General features: G+C 34.6%; 3 protein-coding genes across 3 annotated transcripts; 1 reads left to right on the top strand and 2 right to left on the bottom strand.

The window, feature by feature from the left end:
- Positions 1-1962: 1962 nt before the first annotated feature.
- On the bottom strand, positions 1963-2601 carry LOC125827160 (uncharacterized). Its single transcript, XM_049506520.1, has one exon. It carries the CDS (start codon positions 2599-2601, stop codon positions 1963-1965), a length of 639 nt encoding a protein of 212 aa, XP_049362477.1.
- A 722-nt stretch (positions 2602-3323) lies between these two features.
- On the top strand, positions 3324-6199 carry LOC125826750 (meiotic recombination protein SPO11-2). Its single transcript, XM_049506089.1, has 11 exons — positions 3324-3401; positions 3604-3687; positions 4083-4212; positions 4290-4427; positions 4534-4622; positions 5115-5243; positions 5314-5408; positions 5544-5606; positions 5684-5760; positions 5853-5983; positions 6065-6199. The coding sequence occupies exons 1-11, from the start codon at positions 3324-3326 to the stop codon at positions 6197-6199; spliced, it is 1149 nt and encodes a 382-aa protein (XP_049362046.1).
- A 453-nt stretch (positions 6200-6652) lies between these two features.
- On the bottom strand, positions 6653-10986 carry LOC125827157 (G-patch domain-containing protein 1). The gene is made up of 11 exons (XM_049506517.1): positions 10779-10986; positions 10117-10201; positions 9719-9795; positions 9600-9627; positions 9423-9516; positions 9261-9327; positions 8684-8768; positions 8055-8236; positions 7422-7649; positions 7222-7335; positions 6653-7101 (listed from the first exon to the last, which is right to left on the bottom strand). The coding sequence occupies exons 1-11, from the start codon at positions 10854-10856 to the stop codon at positions 7048-7050; spliced, it is 1092 nt and encodes a 363-aa protein (XP_049362474.1). The 5' UTR covers positions 10857-10986; the 3' UTR covers positions 6653-7047.
- Between the last annotated feature and the right edge of the window lie 381 nt (positions 10987-11367).

The raw sequence follows: 11367 nt of genomic DNA, 5'->3' as shown, positions 1-11367 counted from the left end.
TTATAGAATAGAGGAAGTATTAACTTGAGGTCGATGATTAAAAGTAACAACATAACTAAATTGATGTCAATTAAAAAAAAAGTAACAGCATTAAAAGCATAATCAAAATGCTTCGTCTGTGGAAATTATGATAAGTATTCATAAAGCCCTTTTAATTACTTGTTATTGTTATTATTGGAAACTGGAAAAGGCTTGACTGAATCCAAACTATTCCAAAGCAACAAAGATTTAGGGTGTGTTCGGAATTGTTTTAATATTTCTCCTAAGAAAATACTCCTTTCATTTTAAATTATTTATCCATATTGTTAAAAATATTTGTCTTAATATACTTGCCAATTTATAAAATAAAATAAAAACAACTAAAATTCTCTCATTTTACACTTGTAAGTACATAAATAGCATGTATTAAAAAAAGTTAAATGATAATTAGTAAAAGTACCTTTCAATTTGTTAAGTGATATCAATTTATTTTTACTTGTTACTTATTTCTAAATTGATGTTCATTTTTGCTCGTCACTTTTGACATATTAAGAAAAGAAAAGACAATTAATTTTTTTTCATATTTTACCCTTGACATTAAATAGTATTCTTCAAATCTTTTTCCAAAGACCTAATATTAACTATGCAAGTTTACCATTGTAAACTCATTTAATATTCACTCGGAGTTAAATTTTCAATAAATGAACATAAATTAATTTATGGGTAATGTTAAATAGCCAGAAAATTTGGCCAGAAATTTTAAAAGTCTATAATATACTTTTTATTTTAAAATAAACTGATATTTTTTCCATTTTTTAAATTAAAATGTATTAAAGTTAAAAGTGTAAAATGTTCAAAGAGGTAAAATAACATAGTGTGAAATACTCCCTCTGTCCCTAATTACTTGTTCACTCTTGAATTGACACACCTATTAAGAAATCAATTAATGACATAATGAGTTTACCATTTTACCCCTATTAATTATGAAGTAGATGAAATGTTCTGCATTTTTCAAAGTAATTAGTCATTTAATTGAGGGTATAATAGATAAAAAAAATTGTCCTTTCCTGATTTGTCAAAATGGACAAATAATTAGGGACAACTATAAAAGGATAAGTAGACAAGTAATTAGGAACAGAGGGAGTATGTTATTTTACCATTTTGATCAAATTCTGGCCAAAATGATTTTTCCTTAATTTATTTTGATTCAATTATATGGACCAATGAACATGAATTAATGATTTTGTTTTTCTATGTTGGTCAAATTCATATTTTCAAGGCTAATATGAAATAAAAGTGTCATTTATGCATTAATTTTGTGAAATAAGGACGACATATAAATAGAAACAAGAGTAATTATTTTCATAATATTGTACCAAGTCAAAAAATGACTAATAAAAATGAACAAAGGGAATATGAAAGAGAAAATAGACAACAACAACAAACAACAACATACACAGTGAAATTCCACTAGGTGGGGTCTGGGGAGGGTAGAGTGTACGCAGACCTTGCCACTACCTCGTGGAGGTAGAGAGGCTGTTTCCGAAAGACCCTCAGCTCAAGTACATCAAATCCAAGTAAAAGGAGAGGAAAACAGTGTATAAAACATAACATCCAATAAGAAAGATAGTATATAATCAACAAAGGAGACAATAACATCAAACAGAAAATAGACAAATAATATAAAATAAACTTATTAAAAGAGTAAATTATTTAAAAACGAGGACAATAACTTTCCATTTTACCCTCTAACAAACCTTGACAAAATTTGAAAACATGATACTGAACAAGAAATTAACTTTAACATTAACAAAAAAAAAAAACACAACATATCTATTGCTACGTCTTAATTAGCCAAAATAAAAGTTGGCTACACAAGAAAACATAAACTTTTTTCAACTAAAGCTAAATGTTAATCATCCTAGCAATAATAATCCCATTTAACTTCTAGCCTTCTTTTCATGATGACACTTTTTCATACTTTTAGTAATAAAACGGGCCAGTATTATCAAGCTGTCTGCAAAGACTCAAATACGTTTGATAAAGAACACGATCCTTAGCACCCGTCCTGTGGATCTCGTTATGTTTGCAGAAATACTTGAGCTGATCAAGCGTACAACATCCAATAAACTGACCCAATAGTAAAAAAACCCAATTAATCGATTTCTTCTTCGATGCAATAATCGGTTTCACACTATTCTCTTGTTCACAAAATTTGCAATTCAGATAAATCGGATTCATCCAAATACTCGGTGCACGTTGATGCATCAACTCTTTATTTGCCAAAATAAAGCTTCCAACTTGTGCAAACTTATCACACAAATCGAATCCTATTTCGTATTTCCTATCACATCTTCTGCATTGAACTTCACCGGTTATCGTTGAAATCTGATTCAATCGTAGCATGTTAAGACTGTGAACCTTTGCTCGATGATTAGTCGCCCATGGATAAGGCGGTGGAATCGTTTCGCTTTTCAATGTGCGCTTTCGCTTACGTGGACGGCGAGAAGATGGTGGTGGTGGCGGTGGAGGTGGAGGTGGCGGTGCTACGACGGGAGGAGGAGGAAAAGATAGTGACAATGTAAGCAAGTTATTGTCGATTTCATTGCTGTTTGTCGCCATTTTTTGTTGTTTGTCTACAGAGAAATGGTTATATAAGGAAGAGAAAAATGGAAATGGGAAGAGTTTGTTATGAATAGTACTGTAAAATGTACGAGAAGATAAAGACGAAACAGAAACAGAGCAGGCAGTAATTCCATTTGGTTTAGACTTCTTTTTTTTTTTGAATTTCGAAAAATATTTTGGCCTTTTCAGATTCTGTTTAAGTGGGAATGGATTTATGCTGTGTTTTTATCTACAAATAAAATCTTTAATACTCCAAGATTTTAAAAAAAATAAAAATTCACAGATTATTTTTAGTTTTAAGTTATTGGATAGACGTCTATTTAAGTTAATTCTTCTTGAATTTTTTATTTGATGGAAACAGTCATTTGCACTTATGTCCCTAGTTTGTTGGTCTTTAATTTCTATCCGTCAAGGCAAATAACTTTCTCGCGAGACATAACTTGATATTTTTGAATTATAATACTCCAAAAGCTATGCCGCACACCCTTAAAGTTGGATTTCTAGGACAAAAATTAAAAATTTAAGACCAACTCATTTAAACGATAAACTATGCAATTAAATCGACTGAAATTTGTCCCATCGCCGGCCCCAATTTTGCTTATCATATAGCCCAAGTGAAGTGTTATAAATTCAGCCCATATCCAAAAGTGGGCCAAATCAAACCCTATATAAATACTTAGCCTCCGAATTCAAATTGTAGATTTACCGCCATTTGAAGCATGGGAGAGTTTTGCAGATCAACCATTTTCTTCTCCGATCAACACCTCTGCTACGCCGATATCCTTCCTCCTTCACAGGTAACTCTCCGTCACAAAAACATTCGCAGATTTGTAGCAGTGTTGAATGTATGAATTGCTTCATTTAGAAGTTCAATTAAATTAAATCGGATCGATAATTTTCAGTCCATATGAAAAGTTGAACTGTTAGATTCAAAATTCAAACCGTATGGCGATTTCAGCATGTCTTTGTTTTCTCATCTAATCGAATTTATCTATTCAGGTTCGAGCTAGAATCGAAGTTGCGGTCCTGAATTTTCTCAAAGCTCTAAGTTCAAACTCTCCGTCAATTTCCGATCTAGCACTGGTTTGAAATTTTACCTCTTCATCTTTTCGAAACAAAATCCCTCTATAATTTGCACTTTTAGCCTACTTTATATGCGTGCTGTAAGTATCAGTAGCTTCTGTGCATGTTATAATGAAATCCCAAAACAGCTGATAAACTCCATCTTATTTATGCTTTCTAAATTGATCAGAATGCTTATTGTTCATATCAGAAGAGGAATTTAAGAAAAACGTAGATTTGGAACAAAATTTAGCAATTTTGGGAGATTTATATGTGAACCTCTCTGTCACCTCAGAGAACAAATGATTTACCAGTTCTGGGATGAATTAGGCCTGAATATAAATGGATACAGATGATTCATATAGTGGACGTCAACAACAGGCATAGTTGATAATTTATATATATGGCTGATACAGATCAGTAGGAACTCCAACAATAGCAGAGTGAGCCGTGGGTTACTTACCGGTGATTCATGGATCTTCCTGTCCCATTCTTTTTGCACGCGATCTTTGACGAGAGAGAATAGTGCCAAGTCATTTATAAGAGGTAAAAGACTACAAGTTTCATACCATTGAATTACTTATGGACAAATCAATAATGCTGGCTATGTTTTTGTGATCAAGTTTGGAAGATTATGGAGATGTGCTACCAAATTTTGGTTCAGGAAAAGAGGGTGACACAGAGAGAGCTATACTACAAGCTGCTCTGTGATTCACCAGATTATTTCACTTCTCAATTGCAGGTTAATAGGACCATCCAAGGTCAGCGATGTTTCTTCTTCTTTTTCATCATTTCTGAATAATAATCTGTGTGTTGGGTTGATTTTTGTTAACACGAGGTCCTTCATTTACTATCTATGAGGAACAGACTTGGTGGCTTTGCTTCGATGCAGCCGTTATAGCCTTGGAATAATGGCATCAAGCAGAGGGGCAATAGCAGGCCGTTTATTGTTACAAGTACTATTATTAACCCTTTGATTGTAATTTCAGATGTTTATACTTTAATTTAGTCAAACGCGTAGCAGTATTAGTACCTTGACTTGGCCAGTAACATGATCTGTCATATTGGAATGAAATAGGCCATGTACAACAAATGGATATAGAGAATTCATATAGCCTATCTCAACTAGTTTATAATTGAGGCACAGCTGATTTATTGATTTCAATATGAGCCAACCTAGTCAAACTTTCAATGTTTCCATGTTTCTGAAGTTGGTAAAAGCTACCTGCTTATAGCCGTCTATGATCAACTATTTTTCTTTGTATCTTGATTTTGTGCTAAAACTCAAGGAACCTAATACTTACATGATGTACAATTCTTTAAGTTCCTATTTAAAGCTTGTTCAAGAATTTGAAATGGGCAGTTTATCCAACATTTTGAACTTGGTATTTCTTTCTCCCAAAGATGGATATATGACTGAAGTTTGTTTCTTTAAACCACTGAAATAGGAGCCAGATAAGGAAGTTGTTGACTGCTCTACTTGTGGATCTTCGGGTTATGCTATATCAGGAGACCTGGAGTTGTTGGAAAAATTAACCATGGAAACAGATGCACGATACATCATCATGGTGGAAAAGGTATTTTATCACTTGTTGGAAACTCTAGTCAATCATTTTGCAAGAAACTAAAACTAGTTCCACTTTTTAGCATGCTATATTCCAGCGACTAGCAGAGGATCGTGTATTCAATCGAATCCCATGCATTCTGATTACTGCCAAAGGATTTCCTGATATTGCCACCAGGTCAGGTGAAGAGTTATAAACATCTTCAAAGAAAACTCGTTTATTCTGATGTTCTAGCTCACAGAATAGCTGCTAGAAGATTGTCCATTCAATTATTAACTCATTACATATTCTAATCTCTAAAAACATATTCAGGTTTCTACTTCATCGAATGTGTCAGATGTTCCCTAATTTGCCAGTCTTGGGGCTGGTTGACTGGTATAGATGACTTCACTAGTATTGTCACCACATAGTTGTAGAGCAAAGTTCTTACAAATCAAATTGTGATTTTTAAGGAATCCAGCTGGATTAGCAATTCTTTGCACCTTCAAGTTTGGAAGCATAGGGATGGGACTTGAAGCATACAGATATGGTGCACTTTTCTCTTAGGAAGTATATTGAATCATATGTCCTTGCTATCTTAACTTCACTTATAAGAGTTCATTACTCTACATGTTATTTTAGCTTGTAACGTCAAGTGGTTAGGACTGCGAAAGGATGATATTAATCAACTTATACCTGAAGAATGTTTGGTCCCTTTGAAACCTCGAGATCTCCAGATTGCCAAGAGCTTGATGTCATCAGAGATTCTGCAGGTATAATTCCAGTTACTACGTAAACGTCATTTATTCCTCCATTATTTGGTTTGGAAAATCTTATTCACCTATTTTTACCAGGATAGCTACAAAGAAGAGGTGGCAGCAATGGTTCAGAGTGGTCGAAGGGCAGAGATTGAAGCACTTTATTGTCATGGATATGATTACTTGGTGAAGTTCCTTGCGACAAAAATAGTACAAGCCAACTACCTCTAATAATTACACCACTCATCGACATCAAGTACTGAGAAAATATTGGATTTCCCAGAATTGAATGCTCTCTGAACAATGTAGTAAGTTCAGAATTTAAAAATCAATTTGTATTAGAAATTGAAACCATTACGGCTTTGTTATGTATTGATGCAGTCTATTTAGCTGGCGCATCATATCAGTGTGTCACTGATACCAAGGCTTATCATGTTCACTCCAAAACACCAGGATCTCTTGCATGAAGTTTGACTCAATGACCAGTAGGAAGTAAATCTCCAACTTAACAAAGAAACAAATTCCAAAAATATACTGAACACATGCTATGATTGTGTATAAATTTAGAGCTCACAGGGTCCACGCTGACTAGGCAAGCCTGCAAAGTAGTCACACAACTAACCATATAGAGACATACCGAACTGACCACTCTATAATACAGAAAAAAAATATGGCCATTCATCAGGGAAAGGGAGGTGAAACCTCTCATCTCATTTGTGCAATAACAAATTATAAATGTGTAACAATCAAATAATTATGCATCTGTTAAATAATACAACTTATACCGACCTCTATTCCTTGGCCAAAAACACACAAATTATCACCCAAAAAAAAAGATTAAAACAAAACAGCGGGGAGGGTGGTAGAAGAGAAGAAGGAGAAGAAAAAGAACAAGGGCAGATCACTGGGTGAAGAAATGACTGCCTAAATGCTGTACTCCCCTAAACGCAATGCTGTGCTCCTTGATATATCTCAGCAAAACAAAATAAACTTGATTTACTGTGAACCTAGTCTCGGTGGCCATCTACATTTCGTTACTACGGTTAATCTCAGCAACGGCAAAATTCTTTCAGTTCTCTTTAAGAAAGAGACACCCTCTTTCCTTCCACTGAGAACTTGTCACTGCCTTCAAGCTGCATACAAGGAGCGACATCATCAGCATGCTAAAAGAACAATCCAAAAAGATGATTGCAAAGACAGAGAACAATATGTGTCCTGTAGAAGACTTCAAGATTGCAATAAAAGTACTTTACCTTGCCCTTCAAAAACGCAAGCGCCTCTTTTTTAGAGAAATTGCAGAAAAAATCTGATGATTGTTCATCAATTAGCACTTTAAGCTGCTTCAGCTTTAACGAGTTCCCCGGTGCCTAGAGTATGAGACATCAATAAAAGCAAGTCAAGACATAATTTGGATAAATCAGTTAAACCAGTGACAAAAACAATATAAAGCAACCTGTTTCAACAGCCGTTTACACAATTTCTTCAGCTTCAATTTTGGTTCATCATTTTTGACTGGGCCACTGATTTCTTCATGTTCTTCTTTCATGGGAGGGTTTGACTCAGAAGAATCTTCATCATCGCTATCATCAAAAGACGTCTTTTTCCCCTCAAAGTAGCAACCAGCAACCTTCTTCGGCCGGTCCTTGATACCCAGTCCTTGTTTTCCAGTTGTGGCTGTGTTCTGCAGTTGAAAGACATTATCATTATCTTATCTGATAAACTTCTCTTATACTAATATGCATCACTAGAGAACATCAGCAAGAAAGCTAATTCGAAAATATTCATATCAGAACAATAAAAAATTGCAACCTTCTAATAAACTGTAAATCAGTACACACCTTGCACCTTCACTTGTTACCTAGGCATATGTATCTTACAGTTTTTCAATTACACTATATAAGTAATCAGATCCTGATAATATTTGCCAACATTACAGTTATGAGGATATAGATGTATTGGGTGAAGTTAGTAAAGATAAAGCTTCATTAGAAGTGTCACACTTGTGTTGAGGGGACAGTGACAGTTCAACTCATTTATAGCAATTAGCATAAAATCTATGCTTCTTCAAATTGGTTGGAAAGCATACTTGAACAAGATTATAAAGATTTTCTTGATCATCCTCATGGAATGTGGTCCTCTCACTGAAGTCTCGCATCTTATCTGATGAGGATGACGTTTTTCTCCGAGCTTGACTTCCAAGAAATCCTCCTGAGACAAATCCATTTTTATAGCCCCACCATTCTGGGGGAACCCCTTGATCTTCATTCCCTGGCAAAAAAGAATTACTTTAGTAAACAATCAGCACTCATCTCTAAAAGCCCAATCCAGGTTCAACAAGTATTAAAATCCATTCCTCATCTCACGTAAACATATCCTTGTTAAACATTCGCACACACTTATAAACATACACCGCCACAACGATCCCACCACCCTCCAAGAAAATGAAAAATATTTATAGACATGATTGAGAAACAGGAGCTGCAATGCAGGTCAGACAGAAATTAGTACCTACTCATATTTCCAAATTCTCCTTCCACCAACCAAAAAGAAAACCCTACCCAGACAAAGCAAATCAATGGAAGAACACAATCTTCCTACATTGTTTATGGGCCTTGATTCGATAATTTTGATTGGAAACTAACATAGCAAGAAAACATCTACTAGATCAGAGGAGGCTTAGGCAGCCTAACTGCAAATAACATATCAAGAACTTACATGCATCATCAGCAACAATAATAGTCTCTGCTGTATCTGGTACCTTCTGATCATCGTTTGTCTGAGAAGTCTTTGTCTTTTTGACCTACATAAAATGCAAATTTGGCTGAGCAGATTTTTTTTTTAAGATATTGCCAAAAGGAGCATGAATTGCAAGCTTTTGAGTCAAATAAGGACTCAAACATGGGCAAGTGATTGCATTTTTTTTGTATAAGACAATCATGGTTCCACTAAGCTTCATCAAACCTCGACTCTTTCACGAGTATCTCTATCCTCCAACTAGAACGGATACCAAGTGCTGATACAATTTTCTTATGTAATTGAATAAGTGAATATTAAATCATATAAAAGAAACAAACATTTTCAATTTTATTGCCAGGACTCCTAATTTTTATGGAAGTATACAGGTTTTGAATGGTCAAGTACCCTAAAAATAGTTTGTTCATTGATTGTCTATAACAATAATAAATTAACATCCTCAGAGATAACATCAAGGATAAATTGCTGGTGAGCTTGGTATATCCTTAATCAATATCCATATAGTGGAAACACAGTTGTCATGCAAAAGTAAACTTACAAGAATTCCTTCAAGATCCTGAGCTGAATATGCATGCACAAGCTTCCCTCTCTCCCTTTTCTTATATCTGGTGCACAGAAAAATAAAAGATATTATTACAGTGTGTTCCAGGCTCCAGCTCACCACACATGAAGAAGCATACAGTGACGTTAACTTGCTCACCTTCCTTGAGGCCTGGTAACCTTAGCAACAGTCTCTTGTTCGCCACTAGAAGTTCCTGTTGCCGTGTCATTTTGCGCTTCTTTTTTCTCTTTTACTGTTAGAAACAGCCAAAATAATTCATACAACAGAATGAAAAAGTACAATTATAAATTAAGAACAATTTCCAATTCAATATACCTTCATCATTGTTGGTTTCAGCTGTTTGCTGCCAAATAACATAAAAGAATATTAGTCATATAGAAAATTGGAAACAAACTTACTAATTAATTAAAACTAAAGTCTAAAAAGAGAGTTACCACTTTCAATCTTTTAAGTATGCTATCAAACTGAGCAGTGTCAAAAGCCCATTCATTTGGCTTTTCTGTACCGATACCTATTTCATAATTAAAAAACAAAAACAACTAATTATTGATTTTTGAAAGCCGAATGATAAAGAAGGTAACAAAATTTCTTCCAACTTCAGATCCACGCAACCCAGTGAAGCAGAATAGCACTCGGTCGCAATCACTTGCTACTTCATTGCAGTGCTAAGGAATCTCTATTTTGTTCAATCACCCCCCTCCCCCCCCCCCCCTCAAACCCCCTTCCACACACACACACACAGAGGAGAAGGGGGAATTGTTCTTTTTCCTTACTGCAACAATGTAACAGAGCACATTACAACTACAGAAGCAATAAAGCAGTCAAAAAAAACCTGCAGTGTCTTGTTTGTTCTGAACTCTGACATATCCTTTGATTCCTTGCTTGTTCTTGCCTAGGCCTTCTCCTTCTTCCCATCCCTATTGAACACGCATTTCATACGTATTAGAAATATATGTATCTATGGAAAGTTTGCAGATTAACTAGCAATACAAGTTCCTAGTTCCATCATTGGTTCATTGCAGTTAGGGGTGTACATGGTACAGAGCACCAGAAAACCTCTCATTAATCCCGAATCAAAATATACATCATACATAGAGTAAGTCCCAAAATCAAAAGCTCAGCATCACTCAATTGATATCATTCACTTCTCCTAATCACAAAATTCATGGAAATTAAACAAATATAAAATCCTCGAGCTTTAATATTACTATGGAGACAAAGGAGAGTACAAATATATAACTTATTCCAATTTGATATTTACATTTCTACAACTTTATGTAATTCATTTTTCATAGAAAACAAATAATTATTCTTAATCTCATTTTCTGTGGTTTTCTAGAACACGAATATGCAAAGTTACCAAATTTCAACTCAAATGACATGGATCAAACCATAAAAACAAAAATAATTCAAGTTTAGCAATTCAATTCAGTTCATTACATACAAATACGAGCATTTACAAATGTATATGAAAGTAGAATGAAAATTGCGAACCATTTGTTTCATGAGACGGAAGGCAGCAGACTTTCTGGCAACTCCGACGTAGCAAACGGGAGCTTCCGGCGCCGCCATAGCCAACGATCGGAGGTGAAAATTGTCTCTTTGCAACGCTCTCTTCCTCTCTACACGCTGGTAGATAACGAGTTTCAATTAGCAAAGAGGAAGAGAGGGTTGGTGGACAAAAAGAAAGAGCGAAAGGGTTTCAGAGAAAGCAGTTGCGACCCTAATATCAGTGAATGCGTGAGAAAAACCACTACAGTTTAGTTGGGCCGAGTTTAATTGTAGAGACCCATGAAGTAGGCCCAAATTTGAAACTGGATGCTGAAGTAGGCCCAAATTTGAAACTGGATGCCCAAAACTAGTAATCAAAAATGTACATATGAAAATAATACTAATTAAAAGGAAAAATTACTTGGATGAGTGCATTTTAAAAAATAATTACCGAGCGATACTTTTTATTTATAACCATTTATAGCAATACATAGCAATACTATGTTAAATCTACAATATCTATTAAAAATGAATTATGTATACAATATATATATATATTATAACTATTTTAAAAAATATATATTATGTCTGT

The sequence above is a fragment of the Solanum verrucosum genome, unplaced genomic scaffold (genome assembly GCF_900185275.1).
Source record: "Solanum verrucosum unplaced genomic scaffold, falcon-dt-bn FXZP01000060.1, whole genome shotgun sequence".
Lineage (NCBI taxonomy): Eukaryota > Viridiplantae > Streptophyta > Magnoliopsida > Solanales > Solanaceae > Solanum > Solanum verrucosum.
The sequence above is the reverse complement of the archived record's forward strand: the minus strand, read 5'-3'. Positions and strand labels throughout refer to the sequence as shown.

Coding starts and splice junctions, on each gene's coding strand:
- LOC125827160 (XM_049506520.1), bottom strand. CDS start 2,601: ATGGCGACAAACAGCAATGAAATCGACAATAACTTGCTTACATTGTCA.
- LOC125826750 (XM_049506089.1), top strand. CDS start 3,324: ATGGGAGAGTTTTGCAGATCAACCATTTTCTTCTCCGATCAACACCTC. Junction 5,607..5,683: donor GTCTTGGGGCTGGTTGACTG/GTATAGATGACT, acceptor GTGATTTTTAAG/GAATCCAGCTGGATTAGCAA. Junction 5,984..6,064: donor TGTCATCAGAGATTCTGCAG/GTATAATTCCAG, acceptor TATTTTTACCAG/GATAGCTACAAAGAAGAGGT.
- LOC125827157 (XM_049506517.1), bottom strand. CDS start 10,856: ATGGCGGCGCCGGAAGCTCCCGTTTGCTACGTCGGAGTTGCCAGAAAG. Junction 9,517..9,599: donor TGAAACCAACAATGATGAAG/GTATATTGAATT, acceptor TGTTTCTAACAG/TAAAAGAGAAAAAAGAAGCG. Junction 8,237..8,683: donor TATTGTTGCTGATGATGCAT/GTAAGTTCTTGA, acceptor CTTTTTTGCCAG/GGAATGAAGATCAAGGGGTT.